The sequence below is a fragment of the Phocoena sinus genome, chromosome 2 (genome assembly GCF_008692025.1).
Source record: "Phocoena sinus isolate mPhoSin1 chromosome 2, mPhoSin1.pri, whole genome shotgun sequence".
NCBI lineage: Eukaryota > Metazoa > Chordata > Mammalia > Artiodactyla > Phocoenidae > Phocoena > Phocoena sinus.
The window spans coordinates 86,593,253-86,607,119 of record NC_045764.1 but is presented as its reverse complement, the minus strand read 5'-3'; the positions used below and the strand labels follow the sequence as shown (position 1 = coordinate 86,607,119).

Sequence of the window (13,867 nt, the reverse complement as noted above, 5' to 3'; positions counted from 1 at the left end):
GTGAACTTTTCTTCTACTAGCTTAACATTTATTATTTAGTCACAATAAGTTAGATTTTTATCTTCATAGCTAACTAATCATTTCTTCTATACTTAATATCTTGTTAAAAACAAATTTATAAAACAACCATATATATTCCCCCAGTAGTCAACATTTTTTTTGCCAAAAAGTGGAGAAAAAATTTACTTATTTACTTATTTTTTTACTCCATTTCTGATTCCATGAGGACATTTATATGAGGACACACATTAAAACAGATAATTAAAAGAAAATAATACACCAATACCTGAGCAAACAAAATGGCAGTATTCAAGGCAATAAAGAAAGAACACACATATAGAGGCCTGAAGATCTTATATAGTTACTAATTTTTAGCTGTTAATTTGACCCTGACATCCCTGGTAACTAAAAGAAAAGGCACATGTGATCAGCTACAGGATATATATTGTATATAAGAGGAGAACACACCACTTACCTTGGGATGATTTAAGTGAAGAGGAGGGGTATGAAAGTTCATTTCATGAAATTGGTATGGAAAAAAATGTTTTTTTGAGGGATGTCATATTAGGAATAGTAAAGGATGTGTTGGGCAAGTCTTTAGTAACAATCCCATAGCAGACATAGAGCAGGCTGTGTAAGTTAAGGATTGCTTTATATAAAATACTTGCATATAAGCTGAAAGTGTAAAGTCAATGCATAGTAAAGGCAATTAATTTGGAGGAGGTCTAAACAATGCCACCCATATATTTACCTTTCTAATAATTTGGATTCCTCTGAAAATAAATCATAGACAATCCAGAAGTACAGGTTAACCATGTGTGCTTTAGAAAAGCGTTCATATATTTCATATCTTTCAACAATTTGTAATTAAAAGTTGGGCAGCAGACATTGGCAATGACCGGAAATACACCTGTATTTTAAATACACCTGGGTTTTTCTATTTTGCTATTCTTCATCACTTCTTTGGCAATGGAGAATAAAACATACATTATTAATCTCTGTGCTTCTATAGAACTTTGTAGAATCTGCCATGCTGTTTTGCAAAATACCTCATCAAGGGCAGAGACCAAATCTCATTCATCTTTGTATCCCAGCATATAACAAAGGAAGTGGAACATAATTGATGTTTAATCCATTACACTTTCTTGAATGAACCACTTTGCAGACTTTTCAGAACATCACCACTGTTCATATAGCTTGAAAAAGGTCAAGGTCATGCACCAACTAACACCAAGGAACCTAATTTATAGTCAAAACTTTCCTTTGGCATCAGCTCAAAAGCATTAACTGAAAGCACTGTACAACTGATGTAGGTATGGATTTTTTTAAAAATCAGAAAATCATCCAGAGGATGATTTCTTCAAAATCTAAGTAAAAATGTATTATGTCAATGATATGACAGATCAGATTTCATTCAAAAGGTCTGTGAAACAATGGTCATCTTCCACTTTCTAAACTGGGTGAGAATTAGATCTATAATGTCTAAATTTTAAAAATCAGTATCATGAGCATTTACTACAGAACCATATTTAAAGTCATAAAATGACAAGTTTAAGTCTTCAATCATGATAACAAATTCTTGGAGTGGGGCCCATATACCAGTAGTAGAATCACGTAACTTGGTTCTGCTTTCTTAAGCTTGGCTTGCAAAGAGAATGGGTGATTGCAGATCATAGTATGGAAATATAGAGTGAAGCAGACTGTAGCATGTGTCTAGACAATGTCAAAATCAATCAAACGATAAATTCATAAACAGTTTGTTAATATTGTGCAAATAAAATGGTTAATCTCTAAAAAAAAAAAAAAAAATGGTTAATCTCTGAACTTATTTGAATAGAATATTTTTGCAACAGTCTAGAAACATACAGAGAATAGATGAAAGATAATGACTGCCTTTTGCATACTCTGTGGGTGACTGCATGGCCAGAACACAGTATCTCTAGAACCTTGTTATTTTAAGTTTAGTCCTGAGACTAGCAACCTCTGGAATCACCTGGGATGTTGTTAGAAATTCAGAATCTGAGACCCAATCGCACACTTACTGAATGAGAACCTGCATGTTAACAAGATCCCCAGGGGATTCACATTCAATTTCAAGAAGCACTGCCCTAGTATATAGTACCAAAAATGGATGTGGCCCTTAGCAAGCTTAAAAAAGAGTCAATAAAACCATGGCAATGAACATGTTCCCAGAAGAAGACACTTCTTCCACTCTCTTTGGTGGGCCTATATTATAGGGTGTTTAATAGTTTTAAATGAAAAAGAATAACTGTTTTTGAGTATAGTCTTGTATGAACTCACAGTCATACATTGCTCATTTTTTGTAAGACCATGAAATTTCCTAATTTAGTAAATACTCTAAATGAACATAAAGTTTGTCTTCACTTTATTATTGAACTATAACACACTTTTACTTGTTTTCAGCATTTTTTTACATGAATAATGACCTAATTCCACATCTACACTTTTCCCAATCTCTGAATAGTTAATAATTCATAAAGTCAATAATTAAGTTTGAAAGGAATCTACAAGTGTTTGCAACTCATAGGTTCTGTATATAGTATCCAAAGATGAGTAGAACTGGAACCTTACACCTGAGTTTGTTTGCCTGTCTGTTTTGTTTTGTTTTGCTTTCAATGCAGTTTAGGTTTGGTTTCTATATATTCAACACCGTTCAGAAAACGTGTCTCACAACTTCCTGTAGGCTTTATCGGAGCGTTCCTCGCTCGCTGTCTTGTAGCTCGTCTGTGGGAGGTAGGTCATACTACGCAACATTTCAGCACTACGGACAGCGCCTAGGCACCTACTCCTAAGAAGAGGAGGGGATCCTGTTGGGTTTGCATAGGCAAGGCGAAGGGTAGGGAAAAATAACTCCAAATGACGCATGCGGTCCCCAGTTTAACCAATACACCCGTCACCCACGTCTTTCCTTTACAGGATGAGAAGACATAGGAATTGATTGCCTACTCCTCGACTGAGACTGCAGTCACCGAGCACAACAAAATGCCCGCGGCACAGCTACTGATGCAGACAGAAGAGGAAAACAAGTATTTTAACAATACATTAATTAACACCTCCACTGCCTTAGAAAGACAAATTGGTGATGAACTCCGATTGCTAACCTCCAAGTGTGATATGAGTGAAAATGAGCCTTCTTATTTTTTTTTGCAGAGCTGAGGACTATATGAAGCCTGTTGCTGCCGTGGCCGATTCCCTACCCCCTCTCACTGCCCACCGCTTTTCTCTCACAGACACACACGGTCAGACGCCCTCACATACGCACACGCGCGCGCAAATATTTACACACTGCCACATGGAAGAAATCCGTGCACATTTTCCTGCAAATATACTCGCGCGCGCACACGTCTTCTGCCCCTCACCGACAGATACAGACATTTACACACGTAGGCCAGTAAAGCGATAACCGCAGTACTGGGACTCCACGCAGGTTCCCAGGACACGTCTTTTACATTGCTACCGAACCGATCAGCGAACACAGACAAACCTGCCAACACTTAAATCTACTGGCTGGATTTCATCTCCATGGCAACAAGCATGGAAGGTGAGACGTCCCTCCCTGCGGAGTAACTTTCTCCCCCTACCCTTCGCATTAACTGACAGGATTCTAATGCAGGTCCAGATGAAAAGCATGTCTCCTTTTCTGGTATTTCTGAAGCTAGGGAGCTGGAAAGGAGGTGGGGAGGGAGGAGAGGGGGAAGGAGTCTGTAGGGCTGCTGAGTTCAAATTCTAAAGAAGAAAGAGCCCTAATGTTTCTGCTGATGCTGCTGACAAAAGGAAAAAAAAAAGTGGATTTGTTGTGTGCTTGCTGATGTTTCTTCCATAATGTTTGGTAGGTGATTTCTATGCTTCTTAAGTTTAATATGTCCAAAGAGAACTGGAGACAAACAAGGCAGAATGATAATGACAGTCCAGGTTTCACTAGTGAGACATTTTGAGAATTTTCAGACCAGGTTTCCAGTGCTTCTGGAAAAAAAAAAAAGGAATGTCAGAGTCCTTGAGGAGCCATTCAAAGATTCTCTTAAGAGGGAAATTCTCTAAAGGTTGAAATCTGAAAGGTTGGGGGGGAGGTTGATTTTGGCATATCTCAAGGTTTTGGATTCCTGGGGAGGCCTGAAATTTATGCACTTCATCATGATGAAGACATCTGGGTTTGTTATTTAAGGTTTTCCTTTGATTACAACATATTCCATTCCAAATTACTAACTAGCTCTGTGCAGATGTGGCCTCAATAATGCTTCTTTTCCCTCTTTTAATGGGATTTAATAATCTTGATATTTCAAGGGGTGTGTATATGGGAGAATTCATTATTTTTTAAGCTTGGATTTTCCTATATGTCTCATTTCATTAAATTATGAATGTTCATATCATTAGCATTAGAGATTATTATATCTAATGACAAGTATCATAATAGTTTTCATCTAGAACACCATATTCCACTATAATAGTTATTTTAGATATATTGTTTGGAATATTATTAATAGATGAATAAACAGGAGAAAAAAACCTGTTGATTAAAATAAAATACAGGAATTTCTTTTTTAACAGGCACATACTTTTCAATATTGGTTTCTGCAGTTACACATTGTTGCATGATTAAATGACTATATGTTTCTCAAAACTGAATTTTTATATCTCCAATCAATGAACTTATTTCACAGAAAAAAAAATCGCACATAACATTCATGTATATGAAAGTCTATAAATCAGGTGTAAAAATACTGTTATCTTTGCTTGACTACTTACAATAGTATGATTTGTATGACTGGTCATAGAAAGACTGTGTTTGCTTATTTATTGGTTACTAACTACAAAGCAGCTCCATGAGATCTGGGCCTACTGGTGTCTACAGGTATACCCTTGGCCCAATCCTATGACTCATCAGAACTTAGAAATCCCAGTTCCTGACAATTGCCATGAAGGAAATAATGGGCTTTCAACTCATTTTCTCATTTCTAGAATACTTAAACATTGATTCCAGTTAACGTGGCTTGAGGCAATATTTTATCATTTGCAGTAGTACTACAGAAATATACTTAAATACTTTAATCATAAAACACATAGAGACTGATATTTAAACTGTACAATGTTGATAATTTTAGCCATTTTTTGTGGCAGCGCATATTAAAAATAACTTTTACCACATAATTTTACACTCTACTCTTATTTTGAAAATTCATTTCTTTATTCTCAATTTTTTTTCTAATAAGGGTTTATTTATTTAGTTTTGTAACTTCATGGTCTAAATTCTCACATATTTCTTTCATTTTCTATTTCCCTATAAAGAGGATATTAAGATATTTTCCCTTTGAGGTAGGCAGTAAAATGTCTGTTTTGCACAAACTGCTAATTTTTTTTTTTTTGCTTCTGTTCCAGAGACTAGAGAAAGTGAAAGAAATGTATCTTTTATCCACAGTTGTCCAGTAATTTTGGATACCTTATTAATTAATGAAGAAATCAGTGTTGCCTCTGAAGACCTCTATTGATTCTTAATATTTTGTTATTACTCTTATATCATATTATGCTCTATATTAATTGAAAGGTACAGAGCTCAGCACACTTAGCAGTATATTCTCAAAAACATTAGACTTGGGGTTGAAATGAGACAAGTCGTTCATTTAATAGAGCAAGCAAAATGGAAAGTTTGAGCAAATCTTTGAAAAATTTAGGCCTGAAAATACTGGTATTTTAACCACTGCATATATGGCTTAAATTCCCAAGGGTATATATTTTCTGAACATGTTAGTAGGCAATTGCTTAGCTTTTCACTTATTTGCTTGTGTGGACACAATGCCTGCAGCAATGGCCAAACTTTTTTTTTTTCAACATTTGAGTACGACCCTTTCAGGTGTTCTCCTTGGCTTGTATTTTGTTTTCATCTTTGGTGTAAGGTAGAATTTTAAGATGAATATAAAAGTCAAAGTTCTTCCTTTTAAGATATTAATAAAACATCTGTTCACATGAACTTCCAGGTCAAGTGTCCCCCATCCAAGTTTGGTGTATCTCCCTCCCTCCCCCTTAAATATGGGACTTGAGAAGTGTTTCTATTAAATTTTTTAAATTAAATTTTATGTTCAGGTTTCAATCCAGAATTCCAGTCATAAGAATTGTCTTGAATCTTGATTCTGTGAGCTAACTTATAGTTTTCAGCCCCGCCTTGTGTCAAATTTAATAATCATCACTTCAATGTCTTCAACCTAGTTACTGTTCAAAAACACTGAAGAGGATGTAGATAGAGTTAGACCTTTGTGATACTACATTAGAGAGCTGTCTCTATGATTACAGAGCCCAATTTTTATTAGGATACTTCAGTGAACTATGACTCTACATAAAAATAATATTATCCAGGCATATCTTACCATCTTCCCCAAAAAAGATATCATGGGAGATGGTTAAATGCATTGCTGTGCTATTTGCATCGACTAAACCATGTCGATGTTATTTCCCTGATATTCCATGTTAGTAGTAAACTTTCCAAAAAAGAAGTGAATTTGGCATTACTTCTTATTAACCTAATCTTAACTTTTAGTGAGTGCTAACAAATTAGCATTTAAATTAATTTTAATTAATTAAAATAATTAATTACGGATTTGTAACAAAGATTAATTCCAAGTTACCAATATATAATTTTCACAATTTCCCATTGCTCTTTCTGAAAATTGAGACATTTGTCTGTCCAAGTCCATACTTCTGGCAGCACTCTCATGGTCAGGTATTTCTCAAAGGTTTTTGCTCATCAAGTTATAAATCATCTTATCCTGGGAGTTTTAACTCATCTAATGCAGCTAAACATTATTCTACTACTTTCTTGTCTCCTTTTATTGTTTGATTTTGGGGTCATTTCTAAAGAGCATTCTACATGGGTTAAAAAGACAGAAGTATATGAAGTACTTCTGCCTTTTCTTTGTCAACTGATAACCATTAAACCATCTTGTACAAGTAGGGAGTTTAATGTGTTATTGGTCAATTTCTTTATCTGAACATATTGTGTATGAAATCCTCTCACCTCAAAGCCTTTGCAATGACTGTTTCCTCAAACTTCAATGCTCTTCCTCCAGATATTTTCACAGCTCCCTTCTTGACATCATTCAGACTTCCGGTCAAATGTCATCTCCCTAGGAAAGCCTTTGCTGATTTCTTCAATTAAAGAAGTGCCCTTTATTCATTATCATTCTCTTTCCTCTTAACTTGCTTGCTTTCTTTTGTAGCATTTATGACTACCTGATATATAATAGATAGACAGATAGATAGACAATTTTAAAAATAACTGAGGGCTTCCCTGGTGGCGCAGTGGTTGAGAGTCTGCCTGCAGATGCAGGGGACACGGGTTCATGCCCCGGTCCGCGAAGATCCCACATGCTGCGGAGCGGCTGGGCCTGTGAGCCATGGCCGCTGAGCCTGCGCGTCCGGAGCCCTGTGCTCCGCAACGGGAGAGGCCATAACAGTGAGAGGCCCGCGTACCGCAAAAAAAAAAAAAAAAACAAAAACAAAAGCCATCTAAAAATAACTGAGTCTGTCTCCTCCTCCACTCATGGCAGGCACACATTGTTCTGTAGTTCATCATTATAATCCAGGACCAAAAACAGTGCTGGCATGGAGCAGATATTCAATATATATACTGGTTGAATGAATAACTAAAATGTAATTGCCATATTCATTATTATATAATACCTTAACCTCATTCAGCTCCCAGTTTTTGTCCTGCATTTCATTTATATTGGTACCAACAATAGATAGCCAAAGAGGGCTTATAAACTATGTATAAAGCCATGAGACAACCATTTATCTGTTCTTCCAAGACAGTATAAAACATGGTGACTGTATTCATTTACTAACAGTGGCTCTATATATCCATTCATTGTTTGTACTCCTACCCAATTCCAAAAGCTCTTGAAGTATCTTAGCTAAGTATCCTTGAAGTATCTTACCCTTCTTAGCTAAGGGTAACCAGAGCAGCCAAGTAGTAAAGAAGGCAAAGTCAGGGGAAGAAGGGGTAATTATACCGGAAGTCTTAAGCTAACAAAGGCATTCTGACTGAGTACAAAATTTAACTATCTACTTCCTGGTAGTTAACGCCAAAATAATATGATGGCTACATACTTTTCCATAGATAATGACAGGGAACTAACAAGGCTGATAGAAAAGATCTACTTTCCCTACCTTTGAATATTACAAATCATGTGAGTCTTTCTGGGAATGCTATATTAATCAATTATTTTAAAAAACCAGAAACACTGAACTCTGAGTGAGCTGCTGAATTTTAATGTGTATCTTCAAAGCTGATTTTTTTTTTTTTTTTTTTTTTTTTTGGCGGTACGCGGGCCTTTCACTGCTGTGGCCTCTCCCATTGCGGGGCACAGGCTCCGGACGCACAAGCTCAGCGGCCATGGCTCACGGGCCTAGCCGCTCCGCGGCATGTGGGATCTTCCCGGACCAGGGCACGAACCCGTGTCCCGTGCATTAGCAGGCGGACTCAACCTCTGCGCCACTAGGGAAGCCCAAAGCTGATATTTTTTAAATCAAAGTTTTCTTGTTCATTTCTTTAAAATATGTTTTCTGAATTTAAAAATTAGATTTTTTAAAACCAGAACTTTATTCATCAAAAATTATATTTTTCAATACATTTAGTTTAATTCAATTCAAATATTTATTAAATACCTACAACATGCCAGAAACGGTGGTAACTGCTTGAGAAGTAGTTATTTTTCCATTAAAATAAGTAATTCAATTCACAGATTGCCTAAGACTCTAAGAACAAAACATTATGCTGTGTTTTAACATATGACAGACATATAACGTATGTCTGCCATACGTTAGACAAATAGTAATAAAAAATTTAAGGGATTTTGTAACTCTAACTAGGAAAATACCTTGTTTGAATTTAATGGTGAAAAATGAGTTGCGTGTTTTATTGCCACAGCTAGAAAATGTCTCTTTTGGTTTGTTTGGTCAGTTGGTGGGTTTTTATAAGAATAACAGAGTCTAGTGGATTAATCACAAGCTAAGAGCCAACTGACTTAAGTCTTCTAATGATCAGTTATGACCCTGTGTACATGTCTACTTCATGATTTTTAAAAACATGTAAATAAATTTAGCTAACGTCATAACTATACTCAGTTTAGGCTATTTCTGCATGGTGGCAAAATGAACTAGCTGAAAAATGCACAGATCATTAAAACTGCCCAGATGTTTTAATTATAGTGATACCAATTGTTGCAGGTTAGGTTCCTCAGAAACCAGACTCTGAGACAGAGAGTAGTGTGCAGGATGTTTACTGAGTAGTGCCCTTGGGCTCAACACCTGTGGAAGAGTGGGGAGTTAAGCAGGAGTGGGCAGAATTTGAACTGTGATGAAAGAACAGCCTTGGTTTTCCCCGTGATGAACTCTAGAGCTAGAGTAGTTCTTTTTTTTTTTTTTTTTTTTTACATATTTATTTATTTTTAACATCTTTATTGGAGTATAATTTCTTTACAATGGTGTGTTAGTTTCTGCTTTATAACAAAGTGAATCAGTTATACCTATACATATATCCCCATATCTCCTCCCTCTTGCATCTCCCTCCCTAGAATGGTTCTTCAGAGTTCAAGATGGCCAGGCCTTTTTATTTTCACATTAATCAGTCATTGAAAACTGTCTGCTGTTGGAAACGAAGTAACCTTGGGTTAGAGAGAGGCAGCTCTCTGCTATTGAGGCAATCCATGGAAGGAGCTAGCAGCTGAAGATTATCTGCTGGTAGCCCTCCCATGTGCTGGGCAACAAGTCCTTCACTGAAGGGAGTTTGTTTACTGTGTCCACCAGTAAACCAGGCTTATTGCCTCTTCTTACCTACATGTCCGAGGAAATAGTCAAATGGTATAGCCTAGCAAGGTCATGGCTCTTGTGAAAAAAAAAATTCAACAAGTTACTTGGCTGAATCAGTCAAATGGTTGATCCAGCATCTCCATGTAGAAACATCCTTCTTTTCAGTTTGTCCACCCATTAAAAAAATGAACCAGAGGGTGTATGAATCTCAACAAAAGACCTTTAAATGACAAAGCAATAAAATTAAAGATTTGGTCAGAAAAAAAAGTTCTAGTTAAGTCCCAAGGTCATTATTCAGTCCAGTCTCCCCTACTTTCTACAGGATAAATTGTACAACAAGAGCTCAATCTTCAGAAAAATCACTCTGAAACACTTAAGTGATCTGACATTTTTAAAAATTAAAATATATTCAGTATACCATACTTATTACAGTAGAAAAATGATTTGGTGTAAAGAAATTCAACAAATGGGGTTGAAACAACATTTTTTCCTTCTATTAAACAAAAAAGTCAAATAACCAGCATATCCCACAATGTATTGAATATTTCTAACACTTAAGGTTTGAAGACAGAGCTCTTTTGTAATCCAAGCCAGTATAAAATAAATATTGTTTGATATTAACTCGCGTATAAGTTGGTGAACAATTTTGAAAGCTACAAGGCTTGTTCTTATTAATCACTCCCTTTCTCCACTCCTTACCTCCCATTCCTTGTTCTGTCTCAGTTGTTTTCTGAAAATTGAACCCCAAAGAACCTGAAGGGTCAGTCATTTTAATAAACACAATTCTTAAAATTATCAAAAGAAGCAACAACAAAGACAAAAACACCAGCAGTCTATTATTCTCAGTTATTAGATGAGAAGCTTTTTGGTGACAGTCCTCTCAAGAAGGGCAGCTGTGGGTTAGTAACCATTTGATTTAATTAACTAATCTTGATTTTTCATTAGTTAATTTAATTAACTTTAAGACAGCAAGTGGAAAAATCTATTTTGCTTCAATTCAACACACACTTTTTGAACACTTTTGCTGTAGTTTTAGACTCTCAACATAGTAGGAGCTTAGAGATAGTGGGAATCTGGTTGGCAAGGGGTCTGGGGAGCTTGACTTGCAGCTGAATTTCATAGAAAACATGCTGTTTAACTTGGATTTTATGTCTGTTTAGGGTGTGAGAGCCAGTGGAGACGGTGGTGAGATGGTTAATGGTCCACAACTACCGCGGCTTGTTACTTGCAAGCTACTATGTTGGGTACTGCTCTTTTTAACATAATTTTTAAAACACAGTTTCTCTTTTTAAGAAATTAGCATTTAGTGTATGAAGTGGTAGTGGAAAAGAAAATACAAGAACATAAGTCTAAAAGCTAAGGAGGGGGGTGAAAAAGAAAGAAGGTATTACACCTATTTAAAAGGATCAGAACCTATCAGACAAAATGGCATTGGAGATAGACCTTAAAACATAGACTTTAGAGAGCTTGACCAGCTTACACCCTATAATAATTTATGGTTTTTTTGATACATGCAAAAATGAAATGAAAATTAGATGACAACTTGGGTCAAAGAAGCAATGACTTAATGAATCAAATGAATCACTTAACTTAATGAATCAACTCAATGACCTAACTTAATGAATCAAATGCTTTTAGGGTTAATTATTTGACTATTCCCCTTCATACTTGATTTTATATTTAGTGTACAGAGGTATAGTTTGTGTGTTCACAAAGGCAATTCTGTAATTACTACAATAGAAGTAGCATCTCCAATACTAATTTGATCCTGATCCATATCTGATAATGTTTTCATGTATCTTTTGTGAGTTAAGTCAAGAGAGTTTGAAAAATGCCAGATTTTACTAAACAATTACCTACCTAATACCATGTATGGATAAAACTAAACTGAGTCCAATTTTGTATCTAGGCCAAGAGGTGACTCCAGCAGGAATTCTGAAGAGCCAAAATGATGTGACAGTGAATAATGAGTAGTACCTACTGTGGCAACTCTTCAGCTAAGATGAGTGTCAACGAAGTGTCAGCTTTCTCGTTGACTCTGGAGCAAAAAACTGGCTTCGCTTTTGTTGGGATTTTGTGTATCTTCTTGGGAATTCTTATCATCAGATGCTTCAAAATCCTGTTAGACCCATATAGTAGCATGCCTTCCTCTACATGGGAAGGTGAAATTGAAGAGTTTGATAAAGGGACATTTGAATATGCACTTGCCTGAGTGTTTCAGCTTTATAGTTTTTAGGGTTATAACACTGGGGCACATGGTGGACACAACTGTAATTTCCTTCAGTGTGCTGGAGGAAGATCATTTCATTCACTGAATTCAATAAAGGTGTATGGTTAATTTATCCACCATGCTGTGTAAGTGATAAACCATTGTTGGGGTTCCTCACTTTCCTCTGTCCTCACATTGAGGTTTCTAATGAATAGAGCATAAGGATAACTCCAGCCACATATAATATCTTTATTCTTCCTGCATCTGCCCCTATGCAATACCCAGACACTCTCTCCATATTCCTGACTCTGCCCCCCTTGCTCTAGAGAATTAGGTGTCAAAGATAAGGACCCCTCAGTCCAAAGAATAAATAGAATATGATTTTCCTAATAAGAGCCATAGGTCTACAATGTTCATACAAACCCTACAAGCAACCATAGGCCATAAAGTTCCCCACATGTCACAATTTGACCCTTCTATTTCTTCTCCTTCTAGGATCTCTTGCAATAAAATCCCCTAGCTTGGGATCATACTGATACTCCCTCCTCTTCCCCTTTTATAAATAGCATTAAAAAGGGAGTTTTCATCATGACCTGGTGGAAACAAGAAACAAGAAGTCCAGTCTCCGCTCTGCCACCAATAGAGCTATCAACCTTGGCCAAGTCATCTTATCTCTGTAGACTTCATTGAGGAAGCTAACCAGAGGATTTTTAACAACACCCCTTTTAATTCTAGTGCCCTATGAGCTCTACAAATATACCTGGAAACCCAGGGATCTGAGATGAATGAGGATTTTTAAGACGTCATGAAAAGTTTTTCAGTTTAGGAGCCTAAACTCTGAGATTTGAATTCTAATGTTGCCTAGCTAAGAACAAGCAATATGACCTAGAAAGTTACCTAATGGGAACTTAAGTTCCATATCTGCAAAACAAGGATAAAGAAACCTATCCTACATGTTGTACAAAAATGTTGGGAGGACCAAGTTACATATAATGAGTGGGAAAGTAATTTGAAAACCAGAAAACACTGTTTAGGGATTTCCCTGGTGGCGCAGTGGTTGGGAATCTGCCTGCCGATGCGGGGGACACGGGTTCGAGCCCTGGTCTGGGAAGATCCCACATGCCACGGAGCAGCTAAGCCTGTGCGCCACAACTACTGAAGCCCATGCACCTACAGCCTGTGCTCCACAACAGGAGAAGCCACCGCAATGAGAATACTGTGCACCGCAACCAAGAGTAGCCCCCGCTCGCTGCAACTAGAGAAAGCCCACACGCAGCAACGAAGACCCAATGTAGCCAAAAATAAATAAATATATATTAAAAAAAAGAAAACACTGCTTAAACATAACTTGCTATCATTATTTATTATCCTTGTTGGTAATTGTTAAAGAGATTATCAAACCCTAAGAAGTAATGGCTCAATGTAAGTTATTCAGCCTCTCCAGTGTTCATTCTTTCCATTTGATAAATTAAAAAAAATAGAATTACATAATTTAAAAATTTTTTCCAACTACAAAATTCTGACTCTCTGTAACTGAATGGAGGAATATACCAGGAGATAAATAAATACAAAAATATTTGTGTCACTTGAGAACACAGAACTGCCTAACACACCAAAAAAAAAAAAAAAAAGGATTAAAATGTACTGAGAGTTAGCACTAAATGAGGTGCTTTCCATTTATTATGAAATTTGATACTCTTATCAATCCTTTGAGTTTGGTACTATTTCCATTCTATTAGCTCAATTTCACAGATAAGGAACTGAAGCTGAGAGAGATTAAGTAACTTCCCAAGGTCACCAAATTAGGGCGTGATTGTATTAGAAATTACACTCTCATCA

General features: G+C 36.4%; 1 protein-coding gene and 1 long non-coding RNA gene across 3 annotated transcripts; one reads left to right on the top strand and one right to left on the bottom strand.

Moving 5' to 3' along the window:
* Window positions 1-211: 211 nt before the first annotated feature.
* On the top strand, window positions 212-12,500 carry CTXN2 (cortexin 2). Of its 2 annotated transcripts, none has more exons than XM_032621601.1 (2): window positions 212-3,562; window positions 11,729-12,500. In XM_032621601.1, the coding sequence occupies exon 2, from the start codon at window positions 11,786-11,788 to the stop codon at window positions 12,029-12,031; it is 246 nt and encodes an 81-aa protein (XP_032477492.1). In that variant the 5' UTR covers window positions 212-3,562; window positions 11,729-11,785; the 3' UTR covers window positions 12,032-12,500. The 2 variants fall into 2 exon arrangements, with proteins under 2 accessions (XP_032477492.1, XP_032477493.1); XM_032621602.1 differs by lacking the exon at window positions 212-3,562 and adding an exon at window positions 10,801-11,063.
* On the bottom strand, window positions 2,370-7,272 carry LOC116748495. The gene is made up of 2 exons (XR_004348304.1): window positions 7,025-7,272; window positions 2,370-3,984 (listed from the first exon to the last, which is right to left on the bottom strand). It is a non-coding gene; the product is annotated as an uncharacterized LOC116748495 (long non-coding RNA).
* Window positions 12,501-13,867: the final 1,367 nt, after the last annotated feature.

Excerpts from the sequence above, each read along its gene's own strand:
- CTXN2 (XM_032621601.1), top strand. The coding sequence starts at position 11,786 with ATGAGTAGTACCTACTGTGGCAACTCTTCAGCTAAGATGAGTGTCAAC.